We start from the raw sequence: 24,767 nt of genomic DNA on the forward strand, positions 1-24,767 counted from the left end.
AGTTTATATAAATACCCTGCTGTGTAGCCATGGGGGCAGCCATTTAAATTGAAAAAAGGAGAAAAGGCACAGGTTCCTAGCAGATAACAGATAAGTAGCATAGATTCCCATTGTATTCTACACAGTTATCTGTTATCTTTTTATGTAACCTGTGCCTTTTCTCCTTTTTTCAATTTAAATGGCTGCCCCCATGGCTACACAGCAGCTATTTCTATTAACTACAGTAGTCTTTCTGAAGCAAACACACAACTTTTACCAGTGCAGAGCAACAGTACATTATATTTTAATTATTTTAAAACATTTTTATTTTTTAGTGTTACTGTTCCTTTAAGGTTGTGATGAGCTATGGGGTATACTTTTATCAACACCATTTCAATTATTTATAAAAGACTAATTCCCACAGTGCCTTGCATGTACTGTGATTAGCAGACCTCATAATGAAAAATCATAGATGCACACACCTTTGGTAGGATCACGCAGGGCAGCCTAAGGGGACTTCAATGAAACATGCTAGTGTCCAACTGTTTTTTTTTCTGCTTGATTATCTGTCCAATTCTCAGCCTGGTGTTGGCCTTGCAAGCTGTTCAGAAGTCTCAATACACAGGCAGAAAAACTGCCAACTCCTTTTGGAGCAGTATTGTATTTATAACAAGCTTTAGTCTTGGGAAAATGGGTAAAGGAAGTGATGCATTTAAAATTATTAGAGTCCGGTGTGTTTATCCTGTGAAATAGTTGAATCCATATTTGTCCATGTTTGTTTGTAAAATTGAATGGCAGCTAAGGGAAGATATTTTATTTCACACACCACATAAATTTGTCACATAGCAGCTTCAACAGCACACAGATTGGTGCAGTTCTACAGTAGATGTTGTAATCTACTGTAAAATTGGATTTGAATAAATGGTCTTGTTATTATATAAATTTATTTATGCTTATGGTTCCATATATTTCAGTGAGAGTATCAACTTGGTGGTAAATATATTTAGTGCTGTGTTTTGTGCGATAGATGTGCTGCGCCACATGGCAAATCTCCAAGGTAGCTGATAACAGATATTTGAAAATCACTAGAATATTTATGGACAATAGGACTGTATCTAGTTTCTATGATGAGATTATTCCTTCAAAAAAATTCTTGTCTGCTCGATTGCCCATTGTTTGATCAAATTGGCATTTATTTAGTCTGCCTGTAGTATTTGATATTTTGGAAAATCTAAACAGCTGGACCAATTGGGGACTTGAGCAAGCTTTTCAAAATGAATGTGTGCGTTGGTCATTGTTTAATTTTGTTGTTTGGTTAATATGTGAACCCCATCGCCTGAAAATAGAGCACTTAAAGTGCATACCTATGCAAAAACCGTGAAAATTTACGAGCGATCATGCCACGTAAAGTTAAAACCAATATGATATATACTGTTTATTTCTACTCTACCTCTGCGCAACTTCCTGCTTGGTAGCGTTTCTTGAAAAGTGCTGTTTCTTGACCATAACATTGGTCTCACTGGCTGATCCTCCCCAAAAACCTATTTTGGTTATAAGACCACAATTAAGGTGGCTGTAAGAATGTTAGTCACCTCCAAGTGACTTTATTCGCTTACCTTGTACCCCGGGCTGGTGCCCCTGTTAGGAGAAGACAGCACCAGCCAGGGGTACCTGTAGCGAGCGCTTCCTCCTTCCGCGGTGAAATCCCTGGCCCGGCACATGCACATTAGGGTGAAAAGCCAACTTTGTTGTTAAAGTTCAGCTTTTTACTCTACACTCATGCGCAAGCACGTCAGTGCGGAAGAAGGAAGCGCTCACTGCTCCCCCAGGCTGGTGCTCTCTCTTAACGGGCACCTGCCCAGGGTACGAGGTAAGCAATTAAAGTCACTTGGGGGTGCCTAACATTTTGGCACCTCCAAGTGACTTAAGCTTTCCTTCTTTAAAACTGTGGAGAAAAACTATACCTTCAGAATAAATAGCCAGCTGATAATTTATATCCTAATAAGTGACATTATATAATCTTACTAAATTGCAATATATCTCAGTAAATATTGCCCTTTTTTCTTTTCACTTGAGCCAACATTTTGTGATGGGCTGTGTGCTCCCTCAGAGATCACCTGACCGTAAATAATGCAGCTCTAACTGTAACAGGAAATAGTGTGGGATTAAAAGAAAGAACTGTGTCCATTAATTGGCCCATGTGATCTAATGAGTGTGTGGGCCCATTGAATTATACAAACCAGGGGGTGGCATTTAAGATTATTTAGGATTACACAGTGGCACATTCTACTAGTAAAGTTTATTTTTTATATAATAGTTTCATTAAATGAAGCAGGGTTTTACATATAGGCTCTTTTATACAATATATTTTTAGAGACCTGCAATGTTTGGGGGGTATAGTTGCCCTTTAATAAACACTGTCTTTGATAGCAAATAGTGGGGTAGGTTTTACATTTGACATAACTCAACAGTAGCGGTGGATTTATAGTGGTGAATTTATGGGCAGGGGATCAAATGCTTTAAAGGCAGTCTTTATACCCCTGAGCATTGCAGGTCCTATAATATTAAATTGCTTAAAACAGGCCATATGTAAAACACTTTCATGTAAATGTTTTTCATTTAAAGTTTACTTTTTCAAGGATTAAAACTACCGTTTAAAGTACTAAAATCAGCCTTCTGGTGTTTGAGGCACTGTACTGTGCACACGAGCCAAGGGCACACTGATGCTACATCAGCCAATGAATGAAAAGAGCTGTGTCTTTTACTCCCACACTACTTCCTGTTACGGTTAGAACCTGCTTTATTTCTTATCAGCTGATCAGTGAGTGACACAATATTTCAAAATGGTGGCCCAAGGTAAAGGATGCAAAGGGCAGTATTTACCGTTGTGCCAGCTTTGTAAAAATTATTTAATAGGCCGCTTATGATACAAGTTATTTGTTTAAGTAATCATTCTGTTGTCAAAGTTCTACTTCAAATAGCCCCCCCATAACACTTGTATGGCAGTTGGCTGCAGTTGTAAATATACTCTTTTGGCATTGTTGCCTGTTGGCAGGCCACTGGCAATGCAAATAAAATGGTTCTTGCATATTTTGTTCCATTTATTGACAAGGTTAAACATTAACATATGACTTTTAAACTGCTTTGTAGAACAGTTATCTGTTTGTTGGGATGTGGTCCTTCTGTTAGGTGAATAAGTGACATGTTTCTTGCCTTTTTCTGCTTTTTTCAAGCTGTGATTTTGTGTCTGTTTTTCATATTTAGTATATATTGGAGTGCTCTTGAGACAAAATTAAGTTACCTATAACTTCCCATCAGGATTTTCCCACTGTAGCTACCACTAATTGCAAACAACCTTCTATGAGCTACTGTAGCTTGATAAGCACATACAAATATAGGGGCTGTAACATACTGCAAGTCTGTGTGGGATACCTGTGTAAAATGGGATTATGTTGGCCCACAGTTCTGATCTGGGAAGACTTGTTTTGGGCACTGGGTTTATGTTGGAGCAGTTCATTATATGTTTGTGTGGTACATGAAGGGTTACTTTGCACCTATTCTCAGCTTAAAATTATAATTTTTTTAATATACATTGGAATTAGACCTTGTATACTAATACTTGGTGGGGTGAGTTTTGGCTCCATTCATTTCGTGAAGGTACATTTCAGTGTAAATCTTGCCTCCTACAAAAATTAATCTTTGTACTTACTCTTAACACTAGCATGGTATATCTGGAAATCTGTCTTTAAGCAAATGTTTGTGTCAAGCAATCTTTGTATGAAAAGACAAGTTAATATCTGTTATTGTAAGTACTGTAGTATTTTTCAGAACTATAATTATCTCAATTGAATTGGCTGGCTTAAAGATCAGTTTAGTAATTTAATCTAAAAATAAACTATTACAGGGTGTTTTAAGCTTTAGTATTGTTCTGAAATGCTGCCATTTAGTAGCCCAGAGAAAAGGTTTCTTTAAATTCTATTATTTTATTCATGCAGTACAACTTGCCACACTACATTGTGAATAAGGTATTGGAAGGGGCTCTAAACAATACACAGGAATATGTGGCACAATGCAACTTCAGGTCTGCACTAAAACCGCTTAATAGAACTTCTCTGACACACTACTGTGATAACACCATAAAGGGAAATTATTTTGTTTACACACTTCTTGTCAGTGCCAGTCCTTTTTTTTATGATTATGAGTACTAAAACTATTGTGTTCTGCGCAGCTTATCTTTTAAATGTAGGCCTCATGTGGGCCTTATGGAAACTTGTCTAATAGCCCCATTGCTACACAGTATCTTATTTATATAAATACATAATTATACCTGTGCTGAATGACCGTTTTTACATACAAGACCCTTTTCATTTTTGAAGCTAGCTTTTACTAGTTGTACATGCACACCCTATTAGTGGCAAGACAGTGGGGCTGACTTGTGCTAAATTGACTAGTTCATTTGTCAGTTACTGGCCTAGAATCACTACAAGGCCTTAGATGAAGTGCTTAAAGGAACAGTAACATCAAAAAATGAAAGTGTATAAAAGTAACTAAAATATAATGTGATGCTGCCCTGCACTGGTAAAAGTTGTGTGTTTACTTCAGAAAGACTACTATAATTTATATAAATAAGCTGCTGTGTAGCCATGGGGGCAGCCATTCAAAGGAGAAAAGGCACAGGCACATAGCAGATAACAGATAAAACACTATTGTATTCTACAGAACTTATCTGTTATCTGCTATGTAACCTGTGCCTTTTCTCCTTTTTTCCAGCTTGAATGGCTGCCCCCATGGCTACACAGCAGCTTATTATATAAATTATAGTAGTGTCACTGTAGCAAACACACCAGTATTACCAGTGCAGGGCAACAGTGCATTATATTTTTATTACTTTAAAGCTCTTTCATTTTTTGGTGTTACTGTTAAAATATAATGTGCTGTTGCTCTGCAAAAAAACTGGTGTTTTTGCTACAGAAAAGCTACTATATAAATAAGCTGCTGTGTAGCCATGGGGGCAGCCATTCAAGCTGGAAAAAGTAGAAAAGGCACAGGTTACGTAGCAGATAACTAGTAGATAAGCCCCATATAATGGGGGTTTATCTGTTATCTGCTAAGTAACCTGTGCCTTTTCTCCTTTGAATGGCTGCCCCCATGGCTACACAGCAGCTTACTTATATAAACTATAGTAGTCTTTCTGAGGCAAACACACCAGTTGTAACAATGCAGTGCAACAGTACATTATATTGTAATTACTTTTAAACACTTTAATTTTTTGGTGTTACTGTTCCTTTAAGTTCAAAACGCGTCAGACAATGATTATTGTTTTAAAGTGGAACTTCTCTGAAACGCTTTTTGTAAAAAATACAGTTTGGAACAGTTACCTAAGCCTTGGTCCCCTGTTCTCCTGCTGATCTGGCTGACTGCTTTAAGACACACACAAAAAAAAAGTAACAGTAGCCTTCAGCCTGCAAATCCCACAATTCCCTGCACAGATCATGTTAATAAGGAAAGTAACATCACAGTGCAATGCATTGCATCGAGTGTTATATAGTTCCTGCATGCTATAAGCTGTGGAGAAGGTGTTACAATTTTGTTTTGCAGCTGGTTTTCACCATATAAAAATTACTTTTCAAAGTGGGGCTCTTTAAGATAGTTTAGCTTGGAAGCCGGAGTTTCCCTTTATCAAAAATGTGATTTATAATCTCATGCTGCAGTATTAAATATCTGATTGCTGCTGACCTCTCAAGGCAACTTCGGTTGACTTCTGCAAATCATGCCGCCACGTATGCCATCCCACCAGCGATTTACATTCTAGCCAGTGGGATGGCATTTCGGGGGACTAGTCGCCCGCGACAAGGGAGATCGCGGCACGACTAATCCCCCCCCCCCCATGTGTCATGGCCCTAAAGCTCATGGTGTACATGCTGGTTTCTTGTACTCTGAAAAGCACTTGAACCTGCCTGTCATCATAGACTCTAAGGGCAAAAACAGAGGAACAGAACTAGTAGCAGCAACTAATCGCCACAACGCTACCTCCGTTTGTACCCACTCAGGTACGAGTCACAGTTACTTTTAACAGTGGCAAGCTTTGCATCTTGCCAAAAACTTTTTTCTGTGCCAATATGGGGGGACCTGATACCCATGTCCATGCACTGGTTAAAAAATTAGATGGTGAGGAAGGAGGGGGAATGTGAGGAGTGCAGCAACATCTAAGACTTTCTGAATTGAAAGTGAAAGTAACTCTGCCCTGCCTCTGCCTTAGACAGGCAAAATATGACAGTTGGGATTTTTAAATGCTTTTATAATGGGTATGAATGTGTTAATAAAAAAAATGAGTTTGGATTTCATGTTTAACTTGAAAAGGGCTTTTATTATACAACTTTTTATTAATGGATAACAGGTCCATTTTAAATGTTGTCACGCATAGCACTGGCAGCAGACTTAAAGAATAAGTAAACCTTTTTTTTCTATAAGTAAAATTCCTCTAAACAGCCTCCAGAATTACCTACCTTTGTCCCAGCATTCTCTCTGACCTGGTTCCTCAGTCAGAAGGTATTCTTTTTCTTTTCTTCCGTGTGCAGAGTGAAGCCCCACCCCCACTTCCTGTTCAGGTCTCATAAAAAAAAAAACGGCTAATGCACAGACTGTCTCCTGCTGCCTCCAGGCATGCGCAGAAGGCTCTCCACCCAGACAACCTTGCTGAATTGAAGAGAGAACTGAAGTGGGGGTGGGGATTCACTCTGCACACTGAAGCAAATTCATAGAAAAAAAAAAAAAGGTTTACTTATTCTTTAACTCCTATTGGCTGTGTCTCCTGTCAGTCTGACACTGCTTCCTGTGCCTGTGACAGAGCATCACAAATCTAACATAAAAGTATGTTAGATTAGTGATATGAAGTCTGTTTGCCTATGCCATTACAAGGGAGAATTTAACCAATGACCATTCAATTTATGCATCTGGTTACAGTGCACAGGTAACCAATGAATTAGTCCAATAGGAACAAAGTAAGGGCAAAGCCTGGACATGATGATGTAAGCTAGCTATTACACTGACCTTTTTACTATTTTTTTTTTATGGAAAATGGATTTTCTAACATGCTGAAAGCCTTGATGGTGGCTTAAGATTCGGACTTTGAAGGTGAACAACCCCTTTAATTCTTCAAATGACAATTTACTATTTAGCAATACCCAATAGCACATACTACTAAAAAGTATATTGTTATGAAAATGATTTATTTAGGTGAAGCAGGGATTTACATATGAGCTTGTTCATGCAATATATATTTTTATAGAGACCTACGGTGTTTGTGGGGTATAGTTTTTCTTTTAGAATAAAACAAACTTTGATACTTAATAAAATCATCCCCCATTGCTCAAACAAAGATACAAGGGGAAAAGTAGGTTTAATGTGTTTTTTTCTTCTTGAGACATTGTAACCTTTATTGCAGATTATTTTTCTGTAACAATGCTGGGCAGTTATTTTTTTTTTCCATTGAAAAAGCTTTGTAGCAGTTTATCAATTGAAGTACTAATTTGTAAGTGGCTTGTAACATGCTTTTAATTAAGGTTTATTTTTTTTGGGGGGGGGGGACAGTATTGGCTTCTAAAGGAAACTTTTTTTCCCCCTGAGCTGAGTGTGAAACTTTATACTACTGCACATCTGCAAGTCTGACAAGGGACACCTCAGATATATTTTAGTATGGTGCAGTGAATCTTGGGTTGTGCTGGGTCAGCTGTACTGCCATAAATAGTCATTTTTGAAAAAGAAATGGTATTCTAGGAAAAAGGGTGTTTTGGGGTAAATTCAATTGATTTTAAGTGAAACCAGTTTTTGATCCACATTTTAAATAAAAATGGTATTTGTGCTTATTCTCTTGTATAAGCACAAATAATTTGCCTGTTTTTAATATGTAAGCTACCAAGCAGCTATACCTTTGAGGGTTTCTAATGAACTGTTTATGAATATTTTCTAAAGCTCTTTATTAGAAAAGGCACAATTTACTGTTGATTTATACAAAGAAGTACAGCTTTGTTGCTATGGCAATTTTAACTCCCATCACGTCAAGAAAGTGGGAGAATAGAATTTAAAAAAAACTAGTGATATTTATGGAAATAGGAGTTTTTTCCCTTCTTAACTCTAAGTATATTTGATTTACTGGCAAAATCAATAAAATGTGTTTAGTAAGAAACAGAGGTATAGCATTTAGCAAGTGTTTTTTTTAACTGCCAATGTTTAGATATATGCTTACATAAATGTTAGATTTCAGTGAAATAGGGCCCCTTGTAGGAATTAACATTAACAATGTCTGGTTACCTGATGGTTATATAAATTAATTTGCTGTTGCTATTTGCCTGTGAAATGCAATAAAATGTGTAAAATATATTTGCCTTACAAATGCAAGTTGGTCATTTGAATTACTAAAACTTTGATACAAATGGCTTAAAATAAAAGACTGGTACATTGCCATAGATCTTTTATGATATTGTGGTTACTGTATCACTGTCCCCATAATGCTGACATCCCTGAGCATTTTATCAAATTGTGTGGTAATTTGGCTACTGAGGACACTGTTCCATCTGACTTGATAATATTTGACTTTTGCTTTTGTATAGGGACATGTGTGTGAACTCTTGCATAAAATACCAGTAAAGGTTAAGATAGATAGAATTCTTTCTGCAGAATATATAGCCTATACAGTTATGAGATTTAATGCAGAAACCTGTTATCTAGAAAAATCTGATATACACACAAGCTATTTTCCAGAATATATATATTCTTAGAAAGATATCCCATGTCTGGGGAAACCCAAGGTCCAAGCATTCCAGATGATACGTGCTATACCCATGTCATGGGAAAACATGTTTTGTTTTTTTCCCAAAATGCAAAAATAGAGCTTCTCCTGCAGAATCCTGCATTGAAATCCATTTTACAAAAACACAAACCCTTTTTTTAATATTTAATTTTGAAATTTCACATGAGGCTAGCCATGTTCTTTATTTTATATTTTAATAGTGGTAGATATCAGAATAGCACTCAGTACAGGTATGGGATTCATTAACCCGGAAACACGTTATCCAGAAAGTTCTGAATTATGGAAAGGCCATAGACTCCATTTTAATCAAATAATTCACATTTTTAAAAATGATTTCCTTTTTCTCTGTAATAACAGTACCTTGTTCTTGTTCTCAACTAAGATATAATTAGTCCTTATTGGAGCCAATAATTGGGTTTAATTACTGTTTAAATTTATTAGCAGACTTAAGGTAGGAGATCAGAATTAATCAAAGACCCCTTATCCGGAAAACACCAAGTCCCAAGCATTGTGGATAATGGGTCCCATACCTGTAAATGAAGAGGAGCGCACTGTCATGCAGATTCACTGCTTTGAAAAAACTTTTCAGACTACTGTTCACAACATGCCTCTGGCTGTTTAATGCACACTTTTTTTTAAAAAAATTTCTTTAGTAGACTTAAGGTATGGAGATCCAAATTACAGAAAGATTCATAATTTGTAAAACCCCAGGTCCCAAGTTCTGCCTAACAGGTCCCATGCCTGTAGTAAATAAAAGAGACTCCTCCAGTTACATGGGAGTAATAGAAACAATAGGTTATCTGAAAGCAGTTCTAATGTGTAGTGCTGGCTCCTTCTGAAAGCTTAGACTCGGGCACAATGCACTAAGATGGCAGTGAATGTAATTTAAAAATAAATACACCATAAAAATCATGACAGAATCCCGTTAACATTTAGGCACTATGTTGCTGTCAGAGAGGAAAGAGGCAGCCATGGTGCACTGCCCCTCATGCAGACACATTCTATTCTTATGCTTTTGCCTGTGGCAACTGTTATCATTATCATCCAGGGATCAAAATTTGTTATAATATTTGATCTACTAAGCATTCTTCAGGATTCCCCAGATCATCTTTTTGTAAATCGGCTGCTAAGTATTTGCTGTGTAACCCCATAACGGGTTTAAAGGGTATCATTTGTAGCAGCTTCAAAATCGCAGATCTAAAGCAGCAATAGAAATGTATTTTTCCACTGCCGTTATGAGTTTCAGGGCATTCATGAGCGATAGGATTGTTTACCGCACAACATTTCGTTGCATAATTACATTTTTGATTTGGTAAATATTTTATTTTAGCCAAATATAAAGTTTCCATGTTTTTCATACACATATTATGGAGCATCTCTTATGTTTCATTTTAGTACTTACTGTAGGTGCTTTTTATAACGAACTGTTGCACAAATAGATTGCCTTTAGCAAAGACGTTTTCCAAATAAAAATGCCAAAATTCATTGGAAATAAAAAAAAAAAAATAACTATTACAGAGTTTGTGGGATATCTAATGCTGTATAGCTTGACTTATAATGTATGGTAGAAACAGTGGCCAATAATTAATTGTGCTTGCTTTGTATTTCAGTTCTGCCTATGACAATGTAAACAAAGTACGAGTTGCTATCAAGAAAATCAGCCCATTTGAGCATCAGACATACTGCCAGAGAACACTGAGGGAGATCAAAATCTTGCTGCGTTTTAAGCATGAAAACATCATTGGAATTAATGACATAATTCGAGCTCCAACCATTGAGCAAATGAAAGATGTGTATCCTTGCTGTTAAAATTGTTTATCTGTTTTTCTTTTCAAAAGTAGATTTCAGAGAAAAATGTGATTTGTTTCTTTCAGTTTTTCTTTCTTTAATTTTTCACACTCCATCATTGTTGCCTTACATTAAACATTCCAGGTATATTGTGCAGGATCTCATGGAGACAGATCTCTATAAACTCCTGAAGACTCAGCATCTTAGCAATGACCACATCTGCTATTTCTTGTACCAGATCCTGAGAGGATTAAAGTACATCCATTCAGCCAATGTTCTACATCGTGATCTTAAGCCTTCAAATTTGCTGCTTAACACTACCTGTGATCTTAAGGTCAGTGCAGATTGGTAATTATAATAGTTAATGTCCTTTAAAGAGAACTTAGAGCTGTAATGCAAAAAAAACAAACAAAAAAAAAAAAAAAACACAGTCCTTACCCTTAAACCTCAATACCCTTTTGAGTGCAACTACAAGCTTACTCGTATGAGTGATTCCATCCTATTCCTTAAACCCTGCAGGCATCAGGACTCTTCTAAACATGGGCTAAAGTTTTTGCTAGTTGTTGGGTAGTTGTGCAACTAAGGCAATAGTACTTCCCCCCCCCCCGAGGCTTTGGCTTGTACTAGTGTGTTCAGTGTCCATTGCTAGGCACTAAGCCCTGTTTCTGAACTGGTACTGGAGCCAATGTAAACCAGTTTTGCATTACATGGGACTGGCAGGTGGTCCCTTACAGAATCACAAAAAAAAAAGCGCAAATATAGGCTTTTTAACTATTCTATAGTATACGAAATGTTTCTACAAACTCATAGGTACACTCATGTGTACGCTATTAATGTGATAAGTTGGAACTTTGTATCTTCCAGATTTGTGATTTTGGATTGGCTCGTGTTGCAGACCCAGACCATGATCACACTGGATTTCTCACAGAATATGTAGCCACTCGCTGGTACAGAGCTCCTGAGATCATGCTGAATTCCAAGGTAAAAAAATGACTGCATGTATAGATAGACTGATAGGTGCATGTAATTTTCTTGTAATTCAAAATGTAAATATGCTTTGGCCTCACAGTTAATTTAAGACTTAAATTTCTATAATTCTATATTAAACATTAGAGATTTTTATAGATTATGGAGCACATAAAGGGGTTGTTTTGCTTCTAAAATTAACATAAGGTGTGTGACAGACGGGGAGATTAGTCTGCGCGCGACAAATCTCCCCGAAATGCCATCCCTCCAGCGAGAATGTAAATCGCCAGTGGGATGTCATCTGCAAAATTCCCATTTAGGTAACAGTCATCACAACATGGTCACCTTTGAGATTGTTTCAGAAACACCTGTATATAAGTGATACAAGTTAGATTCAAATGTTGGCATGTCATCTCTGCAACTTATTACTAAGATACTTTTCATAAGAAATGTCTGACAGCACTGGACTTGAATATATTGCACATCACATTCTATTCATTTGTGGCAGCCCAGATTGATGAACAATAAAGCCTGCCAAATGTAAAACCTTGATCTACCAGTAAACTCAAAATCCTGTGAGTGCTGGTATCTTTTTGCACAAAATAACAAATTATTGGGGGGGGGGGGGGGTGTAAACAATGCAGAAAAATGCCCCTCTAATCAAATTCTATCACTACTGTGGTTGCACTGTCTGACTCCCGACAAAGGTCCCTGTGGGGGGATCAAAATGTTGAGCAAATAAATCCGTGGAAGACTGATTCAGCAAATTATGTGAGTGCCATTCTTCTGTATTGTTTGTTGTTTCTCAGTTCAGGCACGAAGAAAGGAATTGTTTATGGTATGTACCGTACATGTTATATCTCAGTGTGTATGAAAAAAAAATGACATAACCTTTATGAAAAAGAATAATCTGCTATAGACTGTTATAGACCACTGTTAGCACGGTGGTTTAGTGACTAAAAAAACGTTGCTTGTTTTCAGGGCTATACCAAATCGATTGACATCTGGTCTGTTGGCTGCATTCTTGCTGAGATGCTTTCTAATAGACCCATATTTCCTGGAAAACATTATCTTGACCAACTCAATCACATACTTGGTAAGGTCTAAAGTCATCTATTGTTAAGTATATAAATTTGTATTTATTATTTCTGTATCTTAGTGTCTTAAAGGGGACCTGTCACCCTAAGAAATAATTCCAATTTCTTTTCTTTTGTGTTTGTTAAGCAAACTTAACTTTACATACTATATAAATGATAAAAAATCTTGTTTCCTTCAGTCTTGGAAATATACAATCACAGCCAGCAGGCAGCTGCCATTTTATGGGCACTGTTAAGGCAAGCTTTGTATCATCCCAAGATCTTGTATATGTGCCAGAATGGGGGACCTGATGCCCAGGCCCATGCACTGGCTACACAATTAGATGGTGAGAAGGTATGGGAATGTGAATGCTGAATGGAAAGTTTAAGTAACTGTCTGCCCCACCTCTATGTCTGAGGCATAGAGGCAGGACAAGAAGTATATGATTGACAGCTGGGATTTTTAAATGCATTTATAATGGGTTTGAATGTGTTAATATAAAAATGAATTTTGGTTTCATGTTTAATTTGAAAAGGACTTTTATTATACAGCTTTTTATGTCTGGGTGACAGGTCCACTTTAAGTGTATTTGTGTGGATGGGAAAGAAGAGCCTATCAAATTTCTCTGAACTGTAGGTACAAGCTTTAAAAGTTTAGAAACCAGGGTGTTGGCTTCCTATAATATTAACAGAAAGGCAAACAATTAACTACTGCACTCAGTATTTAGAGATACAGTAATTATGTTTCATTATTATTTAATGCTTTGTAAAACATGCTCATTATGAACAACAATTTTGACAAATATCTATTGATCTGTTAACCTTGTTCTCCTATGCCTGTCTCAGGCGCACATCGTGCTTCTCCTAAGCTTCTGCTGAGCAAGCCATCTGCCTGGCTTGCACACTTCTTGCTCGAATGTAGGACTTAAGATGGGCTACATGGGCAGGTTTAAGCTTCCGATTCGGGCCCTTCAGGTTGATTTTGGCAAATTATCTGCCAGTGTATGAGGCCCTTCGACATGGCCCTACCCTGCCAATATCTTGCTGAAAATTGGGGAGGTTTGAATCGAGGACTTCATTGACTTGTTGATTCGACCACTCCAATGCTTGTATTCCTGTCATTATGGTCTGATCATTTGGCCCTAGGTTCAGCCCAATATCGGTCACCTCGGTTAGGCATATCGGGAAAGAATCTCCCCGATAGAGGTTCCCAGTATGTATAAAAAGGTGATGTAAGTTGAGAGTTTTTAGCCCTAGTTGTGCCTTATTCATTGTGGTCTCCTCAGCAAATGAAGCTACTTCTATATTCTAGAATTCCAAGCAGTGCAACAGCCATTGGTACAGCGAACCTCCTTCCCCAGCTAGGTGTGTGTGTGGATTAGGTTTGGATGTGCCACAACGGCAGCTTGCTTGATTCATTAGGAAGGCACCAAAACCAGCTGGCCGTGAGACAGTACTGATCTTCACATGGGACATAGCATTGCTTTTGACATAGTACCCTTTTGGCAGTTTACTTTCCAGAATCCAGAAAAAGTGGGCAGTCTTTCTTAGCTGTTAAACTGTAGGTGAGTAGGTTCTCAGTCAACATGCTTTTGACTCCCTAGTTCAGCAGAAGCTGCCAGAACTTTTTGGTGGCAGCTCGGAATCCTCTGTTTATGAGAATAGATGCTGTGGTCATTTCATAATTGTTCTGATTTTCATATGCACCAGAGGTTACCTCTTTAGATTAGAGGAACAGAACTTTGGAACAGAGTAGGAAATTTTTCATGGCGAGGGCAGTGCGGTTGTGGAATACCCTGCTGAGTGAATTTATGATGGCAGATTCTGTTAAAGGGGACAAATACTATACATTTTTACAATGCACTCAACCATGTAAAATAATGTCAAATAGAAGTAAGTGCGTTTATTTTAATACCTTTTGGTTCAAATATGCCCATAACTGCTTGAAAACTGTGCTCTACCCAGTCCTTTTGCAAGCTTCCGGTTTAGACTCTTCAGTATGTGGCTGGGGCCCTGATAGACTTCAGTAACAGAGCAGCAGCTACTTAAAGTGCAGTGAATATGCATAGGGTGGGCAGGGCTTTGCAATGTCACAGGCAGTCTGTTCCTGCTCCAGCTATATAGTTTATAGCTACGTGCGTATATACGTGCATAGATCGGTATAAAGTGTGTGTATATATGTGCAGAGGGGTTCAACTTGATGGACTTTGGTCTTTGTCTTTTTTTCTCCAACCCAATCCGTAATCTATATAAACATGGTTCCATTTATTCCATTGCTTGCGAGGGTCAATGAGACCATAAAGAACAGCAGTAGGTTATCATTATAGGCACTGACTCCTGCTTGGTAAAATTTATAGCAACACTGATATTGTATTGCGGTCCACCTTTATTGGACAGTATTGTATTGCAGACCACTTTTTGGCACCCAGCTTAAAAGGAGTCTAGCTTTCATAAATATAATATATTAGAAGCAACGAGGGGTTCTATGACCATATAAAGGCACAAGGATAAAGGTCATTTAGGTCATGGACCTCTGACTTGACCCTCATATTAAAGAAGGGGTATATTTTATCATGTTTCATGCAGTCACGTGACACAAATTGCATTAGTAAGCACTTGTTATAACTGATTACATTACTAACAACCATTTCTAAGAATATAATTTACATGATTTTCATGGTTGCTGTGTCTTATAATTGTATGTTTAAGTTAACTGTTCCGTATTTTTCAGGAATTCTTGGATCTCCATCTCAAGAGGACCTAAACTGTATAATCAATTTAAAAGCTAGGAATTACTTGCTTTCCCTTCCTCACAAAAATAAGGTGCCATGGAACAGACTTTTCCCTAATGCAGATCCTAAAGGTAATTTGAATTCATTTTTTGGTTGGGGGTGGGGATGAAAGGGAAAGATTTTACTGTTCCAAGGAATAATATATTTTTAAACTGTATGCCACTTGTTTCAACCTATTGGTTGCATTAAGTGCTCTGTTAAAACAGTCGTCAGAATTAGTAAGAGATTGATGGTTTTTCATAAATTAAATGCATCAGGGACAATAATTTCCTACTGTCTGATATAGTCAAACCAGGAGCTAAGCTTTGTCAGTAATGTGTTCTCTAATACTTACTTTATGATGCAAATTATATTTAATAGAAGGTTTACTATTAGTCTACTTCTGCTGTTTTTAAAATCAATATACTGGTCGTTTACAAAGATCCATTAAGCAGGTTTGAACATTGATTCAACTGAGTAGGCTGAAAGAAGCGGTAATACAAGTTTGTGTATTTTGAATCTGACTATACAGTAGATTGATCCTTTTGTTTATTCCTATATTTTGCTTTGTGTTAATGTTATCCAGCGTACTGAAATATTTTTTACTGTGACCATTAGAAAGATTTACAGTTTTAAGCATATAGCCAGTGTTGGCTATAATATTGTAGCTACCATATTAAAGGAGAAGGAAAGGTAAAAAGTAAGCTTTTTAAGAAAGGTCTATGTAGATACAGCCATAAACACTTGCAGAACTGCTTCTCTGAGTCCTCGGTGAAAAAAAATTAATTTCTTTCCTTCTATTCTGTATACATGATATTCTGTGTCAGACTTCCTTCTCTTGGAAAAATCCTTTAGGACACAGCATAAGTCTGCTCAGTTTGCTCCTCTTGCCCTCCCTTCTGCTCTCTCTCCCTTGCCTCTGTACTGTAATCTTAGTTGAGAGCTGTTCCCTGCCTGTACGCTGCTGCTAGGAAGTGACGTCACACCAAGCTAAAATGGCAGCAGCTTAAACAAACAGAGGGCTCTTCTAGGGCTGTTTACTCAGGTATCATAAAGAGTTCTGAAGAATAAATATAGTATTCCAGCTCAAACTATTGTGACTAATCTATTGGCAATAAAATGCCTGAGTAGCTTTTCTTCTCCTTTAGAGTAAGTAAAGCCTAAAAACATCTGCATTGGAGTTTACCACAAAGTGCATTAATTTGCAGTCTCTCCACTTGTCAGTTCAAACCTGCCTGCAGAATAGGGCATTTTTATATTGCACTGTGTCTTCTAAACTATCTTTTATAAACCATAAGCCAGGCAAATACTTACCTGCACAATTGATTCATGGGGCACTTAATAGAAAAAGATCAGTTAGCTCCCAATTCTCCCTACTGATATGTTGTCAAAGAAATTCTAGCTTTGGGGGGAATCAAGGTGCTCTACATGTTCAGCATGAAATGTTGGTTAACAAGGGGTTTGTAAACGAATTAAAAGAGATTTAAGGGGGGGCGTGGCCTGCATGGCTTCCTGAGTGGACATGTGCCTGTGAGCTCTATCGCAACTATCCTGAATTTGCCTCTCTAGGCGACCTTACACACCAACATTTGAGCCACGATACAACATCTGACTTCATATAGATTATGGGTGGCAACAAGGCACAAATATCATGAGCAGAAGCCGCTGCCAAACTGGGACAGTTTTTTTGACAGCCTACACAAGATGGCGGCACTACCCCACCCAGAGAGGACAAAGAGGCCCATGCCCCGTTTCCTCTACAGGAACAAGCAATCCAGCTTGTCCTTGCAGCTAACAGACAGCCGAGTAGCTTTATCCTCCAAGCTTGAGGAGGTGAAAACTGACCTCTCACTTCTCCAAGCCGACCTGCAAATCTTGAGAGAAAGAACAACAGAGGCAGAGGGCCATATATCAAGGCTGGAAGACGCCTGCAACCCCCTGACAGCAAATGTGCAACAGCTCCAGTCGCAAAGTAAGCAACTAGCGGCGAAGCTGAATGAATATGAAAACCGGCAGCTACAAAACAACCTGCGAGTAGTCTGCCTACTGGAAAGAACAGAAGGCGAAGATGCAGCAAGAGTCGTAGAGCGATGGCTACAAGAGATCCTCCTGCACAGCTTCTCACCATACTTTGTTGTTGATCGGACCCACCGGGTTCCAAAGCGGCCATCACCAACAGGAGGCCAACCAATGCTCCTCCTAATAAGACTGCTCAATTTTAGAGACTGCAATGAAATCCTAAGAGCATCGTGGGCCCAAGGCTACCTGACCCAGGACAACAAAAAGATATATATTTTTCCAATTCAGAAACAACATGTGGCCTTTGTGGGAGTCAAGAGATGACTCCGGGACATCAACTTCAACTACGCAATGCTGTACCCAGCTAAGCTCCGGGTACAAACCGATAATAAGGCAATCTTCTTCTCCTCCCCAAAGGGAGCTACCGACTGGTTGGACATGAAGGGAATTCGGAATCAAATAAATCCTCACCCCAATTAAAGAACAGTGAGTATTATGCAAGCGATTCTCAATGCTATCCCCCAATTCAATGTCTGCCACGCGGCGTAATCTGGAATTAGACACGTCACCGTCTATTTCGTCTCGGATCCAGACTACTATGATCTGACCACTAGCACTTAAGCTAAACACTGCCCTTTTTAAACACTGCTACTTTTCCTTTAATCAGTATTAGAGACAAATCAGAGCTCTACTTTTTTTTATCGGGAACCTGAAGGTCTTGCACCAAAGGTTGTGGGGCTCCCCTATTGTGCTGAATTGATGCAGAACTGGCTATGCTTGTAACTATAATCATACAAAGATAAGTAAATCTTTTTGATTCTATTACTTGTGTATACGTTATTGCTCTTTAACAGTTTATCAGAAGGTTTAATAATTGATCCTGTATGTATTAATATTTGTCAATAATGTGAATTAATACAAATTATTAATAAAGGTTCACACCCTTTATTACAGAGAGGCAGCCATTAACCTAGGTCTTAGGTGCCCCAGACAAAGCTGCATATCTCCTGTCTGTCAGCAATCATAGGGTTGCTCTGTGCCTACCCTACTCTATTCATTGGCTAAGAGTGCATAGGAACCAAGTGGTTTGCAATTACGGTTGTTTAACCAGCCTGAGCTAATTGTTGCTTTTGCTTCACAATGACGCTTGGCAGTTTTTGTGCTACTTTAACTCCATTTTTTTGCACACTCCCCTTAATGACTATCTGGACTGGGAATTTTTACCTTTCCCATTTAACGAGAAATTATTTGAGATGAGATGTTAGAAGCAGTGCAAAATGCCCTGCATACTCAAAGGAGGGACTTTTGCGAGTATATTCAATTGTATAAACCAAGAGCGTTTTATATACCTGTTGTCTTATGGGCAACAGGTAGTTTGCATTACATAGGAAAGATTCACTGATTCAGACCTTCACCTAAAAGTGTAATGTGTTAGAAATTGGGGGCTAATGGACCTCATTACTGTTGAGGCAACAAAGTAAAAATAAAAAATAGCACTGTACAATATATTTTAGGGGCATTTCCAAAGAGTGAAATTGGGTTTGTGCAGGCTGGCCTTATTGTGGGGCTCTTTGGGATCTCATAATACTTTGACACCCTGTGGGGGGCCATGCTAACCACACTGTAAGTCAGTAGTACTTTGCTGGCAAGCAACTCGAGCTTATTCTGGAAGAATGATACATGAAAAACAGGGGTTTAGATAAGGCTCATGTCTTATGTTGGGATGGTTAAGAGATAAAAATGAATAATATCCTTACCCATTACCTCCAATATTTATTTGCATATACTTCAAATTTAAAATTTTTAATGTTCCTTTCAGCACCTCCCTAGTTAAGAACATAAAACTTATAGTTTTGCTAGGGTCTCAGTGACCCTAAACAAGGGTCAGGAAAATAAACATGAAAATGAAAACCACAGAACCTGAACAGAAAGTTAAATTGCAAGTGTCTGAATTTTTTTTTCTTTTAAACAGAGCAAAAAAAGCAAAGACGAACTTAAGCCAGTATGTTTAGCAGAATAATACTTTCGGCGTTTAAAGGAGAAGGAAAGGCTAAGTCACTTGGGGGTGCCAAAATGTTAGGCACCCCCAAGTGACTTACATGACCTACCTTGTACCCCGGGCTGGTGCCCCCGTTAGGAGAAAACAGCACCAGCCCGGGGCACCTGTAGACACTGCTTCCTCCTTCCTTTGCGCGCTGCTGCCGAAATCCGTGGGCCGGCGCATGCGAGGAGGAAGCAGGTAGCGCCGGCAGCTGCCCCAGGCTGGTGCTGTTCTCTCCGTACGGGGGCACCAGCCCGGGGTACAAGGTAGGCGTTCTAAGTCACTTGGGGGTGCCTAACATTTTGGCACCCCCAAGTGACTTAACCTTTCCTTCTCCTTTAAGGGCGTTACAGAAGTAACAGTGGTAGTGTGTATTATTAAATCCCCAAGAACTAAAACCATGGAGCGTGTGTAGGGAGAGGACAATAAAGGGGAGCTGTTCCTGCATGGGGCAGCAGGCTCCATGGATGGTGAAAGAACTGCATTAAGCATTGGTGGATTGGCATGGCAAGGGAACTAAACTACATTGCATAAACTCCACACTCTGTCAAGGTTTGGTGGTCGACCATCTAGTCTCATATTCAAAATATCCATTCTATACACTTTAATTATCAAATATTTCAAACAGAAATTTTAATAGCAGTAGTGGTTTTTTTTTATTTTTTTATAGAAATCTTACTTAAGCATTGATTTATAGAGAACAGGCTGCAGTTCACTCGCAAGTCTCGTACCACGCTTCTGTTCCGCTCCCCCCTCCACCCCCCACACACAGCGCTCCTTCAAACAGCAATACAGACTTAGCTGGAAAGAAGAAATGGTACATCTCTGATCCCTCTCCATGCCCCAACTGCTAATAGCCCATAAATCACTCAAAACGGACTATGAAGAATGCAGCATATTAACTTCCCGGATTAAACCGGAAGTCTAGCAGTCGCTGTATCGCCTTTTCAAGCTCTGCACAGTAAAGCATTGGTAATGTAATTTATTTTAAAACCATGTAGAACAGTGCTGTCCAACTTCTGTTGTACCGAGGGTCGGAATTTTTCCGACCTACGTAGTGGAGGGCCGATAATGGAAGCCAGTTTTGACCACTCCCCTTTTTGAAACCGCACCCACTTGAAACCGCACCCATGTTATCACATGACCATACCCATATTAATGGTTGTAGTACAGCAAAAACCTGCCATACTCTGCCTGCCATACCCTGCCTGTGTGCCATACTCTGCCTGCCCTACCCTGCCTTTGTGTGTGCCATACTCTGCCTTCCCTACCCTGCCTGTGTGTGCCATACTCTGCCTGCCCTACCCTGCCTGCATGCCATACTTTCACTGTGTGTGCCATTCTTGGCTGGTTTGTGCCATACTTGGCCTGTGTGTGCCATACTCTGCCTGCCCTACTCTGCCTGTGTGTGCCATACTCTGCCTGCCCTACTCTGCCTGTGTGTGCCATACTCTGCCTGCCCTACCCTGCCTGTGTGTGCCATACTCTGCCTTCCCTACCCTGCCTGTGTGTGCCATACTCTGCTTGCCCTATGCTGCCTGTGTGTATGGCACACACAGGCAGCCTACAGTGACATAATGCTGGCACTGCTCCTACAGTCTGCACAATAACTATATATTAAAAAACTTTTTAATTGCAGTACCACCTCAGTATATGTTCTTTTTGTAGTATGCAGGGATTATTTGCTCCTGAGGTGTGAACAGGGGAACAATGGGGGTGATTACAGCCTGAGCCTGAGGTGTGAACACTGCAGGGGGTGAACAATGCAGAGATTAAAAGGTGTGAACAACACAGGGAATTACATATTTAAACAATACAGCCTGATTACAGCCTGAATCTGAGGTGAGAACCATGCAGCGGGGGGGCAGTTAATCCCAGTACTGATACCATTTAAAGCTTACACAAGAGTAAGCCATCAAAGCAGCCAGACAGGTGGGGGGCCACACAGAGGGGGGTCGCGGGCCGCCAGTTGGACAGCACTGATGTAGAATATTGCATTTTTTAAATGCTACATATTTAGAAGGGATATGTCAAGTTATTTTTTTGTGTTACTGTTCCTTTAAAGATGTGGGTTACGTTATTGACCAGTAGCTCTAACAGTGGGAGAGAGGTGCCTATCTAGTGCTTGGCTATTGATTTCTTGGTGTAAAAGAATTTAGAACCTCAGTCTACAGTGTAATTAAGGGTCGTCTAGGGCAAGTGCAAACACCTCAGGGAATTTAATGTCATTGTTAGGTAGGTGATTGTTTGGATATAAAAGTTAGGGACATGTGGGCACTCCCAAATCAAGTGGAAAATGTCGCCTAAAGGTGACTATATATGGGACAATTTCAGCTGCCTATAACTGTCCTTTAGACCGATTTGGCAACTTATCGCCCCATTTATGGGCACCAAAGACAGGCCTCCCCAACCAACATCTGGCCTGAAATCGTGCAGATCGCGAATAGGCAGGTTTGATTTTTCCGTCGGATCGGGGAACGATCATTTGGCCCTTCAAGAAGGTGATTTGTTCTGTTGTTCTGAGATTCCAAGCTATTCCTGTTCAGTAATTAAAAACATGGTTTCTTTGTAACTAATGTTTATTATTGTGTGCCAATCTTGATAAGTGCCTACCTACTCCACCCATCTCAGTCTGACATTATTTCTATGAAACTTTTACATAATACATATTTATGACTTAAGCCAGAATTGTGGAAACCTGTTTTGAAAATTTTCTAGACTGAATATAAAATTCTAATAAACATATAATGGTGGTTTCCCTCTCTGTGTGAGTTATTATTGTTTACTGCCTCCCTTATTTGGAAAGGCAGGCATATATGTTTTGTACCATGCCACAAAGACAAGCACAGAGCAAGGCTTAGCTTTGTTTTTTATACTACTTTAAAGGGGCAGTATACCTTCTAGTTCAACATGGCTTGTGCCGGGAATACTCTTTTCTTATAGTTTTAATCACAAAAAATTCTAGATTTTGTTATTTCTTGAGCTTAACAAACATTGAAGCTACATCATGTTTGGTCCTTGCAAGGTAGATGGTTACTGATAAGCAGGTGTCTGTAATACAAGCCTTTTGAATTTGAATAAGGCATCTTCAAAAACTGGCTAGTGCTTTCACTGACCTAAGGCTAATAGTAAATGTACTGTTTAGACTGCGTCTGGCATGAAACTTAATGGTCCTAATCATCTGTCATTGCAATACATGTTAGTTACAGGTGAACCTTCACAACACTGATAAACAGAATGCAGCCAGTTGAAATGCTGCTGTTTTGACCTTTTATTGTAAAAGAATTTACTGTATACAGAAATGCCTTTTTTTCACTTAGGCAACTATTACAGTGGATTAAAAGTAATGTAGCAGATGATGCTATTATTCTTTGAGAATTGATTACTAACACTTCTCCTCCCTCCCCCCCCCCCCCCCCAGCTCTAGATTTATTGGACAAGATGTTGACCTTCAACCCCCACAAAAGAATTGAAGTAGAGGCAGCTTTGGCTCATCCCTATCTGGAGCAATATTATGACCCAAGTGATGAGGTAACTGATTTATCCAGTGGGAACATTTAATTATGCCTAATTTTTTTTTTTTTTTTTTTTAATCTTGGGTATGTAATTTAGATATATAAACATGTTATAACTAGCGTCACTATTGTCTTAAAGGTCTTCCATATTCAAATTCATAGGTGTTATCATTACTAATATTAGTTTGGCCCCATGTTTAAAAGCTTGCTTCTGTCTTTAAACTTGTCATGTCTTTGAAGCACCCATGTCATATTTTGTTTTTATATATATATATATATATATGTACATGTACATACATCGATCGCTAGGCAATTCATTTTAAATGACCGAATCAGCCCTGTTTATCACTGTGTGCAAGCAGCAGCAGCAGCAGCTTTAGGTTTTATTAAGATTTTATCTGAGAAGAGAACGAGGGAAGTGCTTGCTTTTCTGTTCTAATGAGTTTTAAATGCAAAGGTGTGATCAATTTATTTTAGACCTTGTATGCATTAATGAATTAATAAAAATAAATGGCAATAGTTTCTTTTTATTGAAAACAAAAGAGCTTTATTTCAGAGAGGCAGCCATGAGTGTGTGCTGTGGTTGGCATTCTGTTAGTGCCATAGCTGCCCTATGTAATGGTGCATTTGCAAAAGACTACTTTCTTTGAGGGGTTAATTGCATTTTAAATTTGTGTCTATTTCACAATATTTGCTATGACCGTTAGTGCCAACAAGAAATTAATTTGATGTATATTAATGTTGAATATTTTATGCACAACACTCTGCAATAATCTGTTTTATTTTAAGCCTGTAGCTGAAGCTCCCTTTAAATTTGAAATGGAGCTTGATGATTTGCCCAAGGAGACACTGAAGGAGCTAATTTTTGAAGAAACGGCTAGATTCCAGCCAGGGTACTGACCACCATATGACAACAGGTAAACTAATTTGTTATTTCTTTTGTTTCTGACTTGTTCTGTGTTATTCTCTAATCAAGGACTTTAGGTGAGGGCTCTACGTGACTGCATTGTAAGTCAAATAACCCTTTAATAGTGGCCCTTGTCCCGCTATAGTAGGTGAGAATTTTTTTTTTTTTTTTTTTTTATTAAAGCCGTATTTCTACTTTAGTGCTACACATGGGAAAGTAGAATAGTTGGTGTTGTCACCTCTGAATATAGGTAAGGGGCTGACAGTTTATTTTAGCTTTATGGGAAAGTTAACCTTTACATGAACATTTATTACGTTGATATTCTGTTATCTATTCTCTGAAACTTTTAATTAGTCTTTGTTTTGTATTTTTTTTTTTTTTTAGTTAGCCTTGCCATTTCTGTCTCTCTCCAGCCTGCAGCTAATAAATGCTATGTGGTTTGTGGGGGTCAGTAACCCCAGCAACCAAACAATGAATTGGTGTGAGGCATCAGTTTTGCTATTGTTCGGTTTTTGGTTTTTTTTTTCCTTTTAGGCCATCTTTTATTTTGATTTGATTTGGTTGCTGGGGTAATTAACTCTTAGCTCTAACTCTAAAAATCCCAAAAAAGTAATGACTAAATTACATACTGTGAACTTCCCCTTTTAAAATGTCTGTATCAAATATTCAGTTCTGAAAGCCAAAATGCTTGTTGCAAGTTGCTCACCAGCTGCAATACAGTTTAATCATGGCCTGGGCTTTGCGCTAAACAAAAAAAAAAAATGTTTACTGCTATTTGCTCACCAACTGTTTGGGATTGTTCTTTGGCAGTAATAGAAGAAAAAAAAACTAGTGGCATTATATATGTGTGGGTAGAAAACCCTTCATGTTTTTTAAAAAGATTTGTAATTCCATTT

General features: G+C 38.6%; 1 protein-coding gene across 1 annotated transcript in view; it reads left to right on the top strand.

Annotated features, from left to right (window-relative positions):
• The window catches only part of mapk1 (mitogen-activated protein kinase 1), a 35,941-nt gene that overhangs the window by 10,236 nt on the left and 938 nt on the right, over positions 1–24,767 (top strand). Inside the window, 7 exon segments of the mRNA NM_001017127.2 lie at positions 10,399–10,581; positions 10,721–10,910; positions 11,441–11,557; positions 12,524–12,638; positions 15,350–15,481; positions 22,871–22,980; positions 23,754–23,881. Of these exon segments, the coding sequence (NP_001017127.1) occupies positions 10,399–10,581; positions 10,721–10,910; positions 11,441–11,557; positions 12,524–12,638; positions 15,350–15,481; positions 22,871–22,980; positions 23,754–23,864 (958 nt within the window). The 3' untranslated portion in view covers positions 23,865–23,881.

This window comes from Xenopus tropicalis, chromosome 1, assembly GCF_000004195.4.
Source record: "Xenopus tropicalis strain Nigerian chromosome 1, UCB_Xtro_10.0, whole genome shotgun sequence".
Classification (NCBI taxonomy): Eukaryota; Metazoa; Chordata; class Amphibia; order Anura; family Pipidae; genus Xenopus; species Xenopus tropicalis.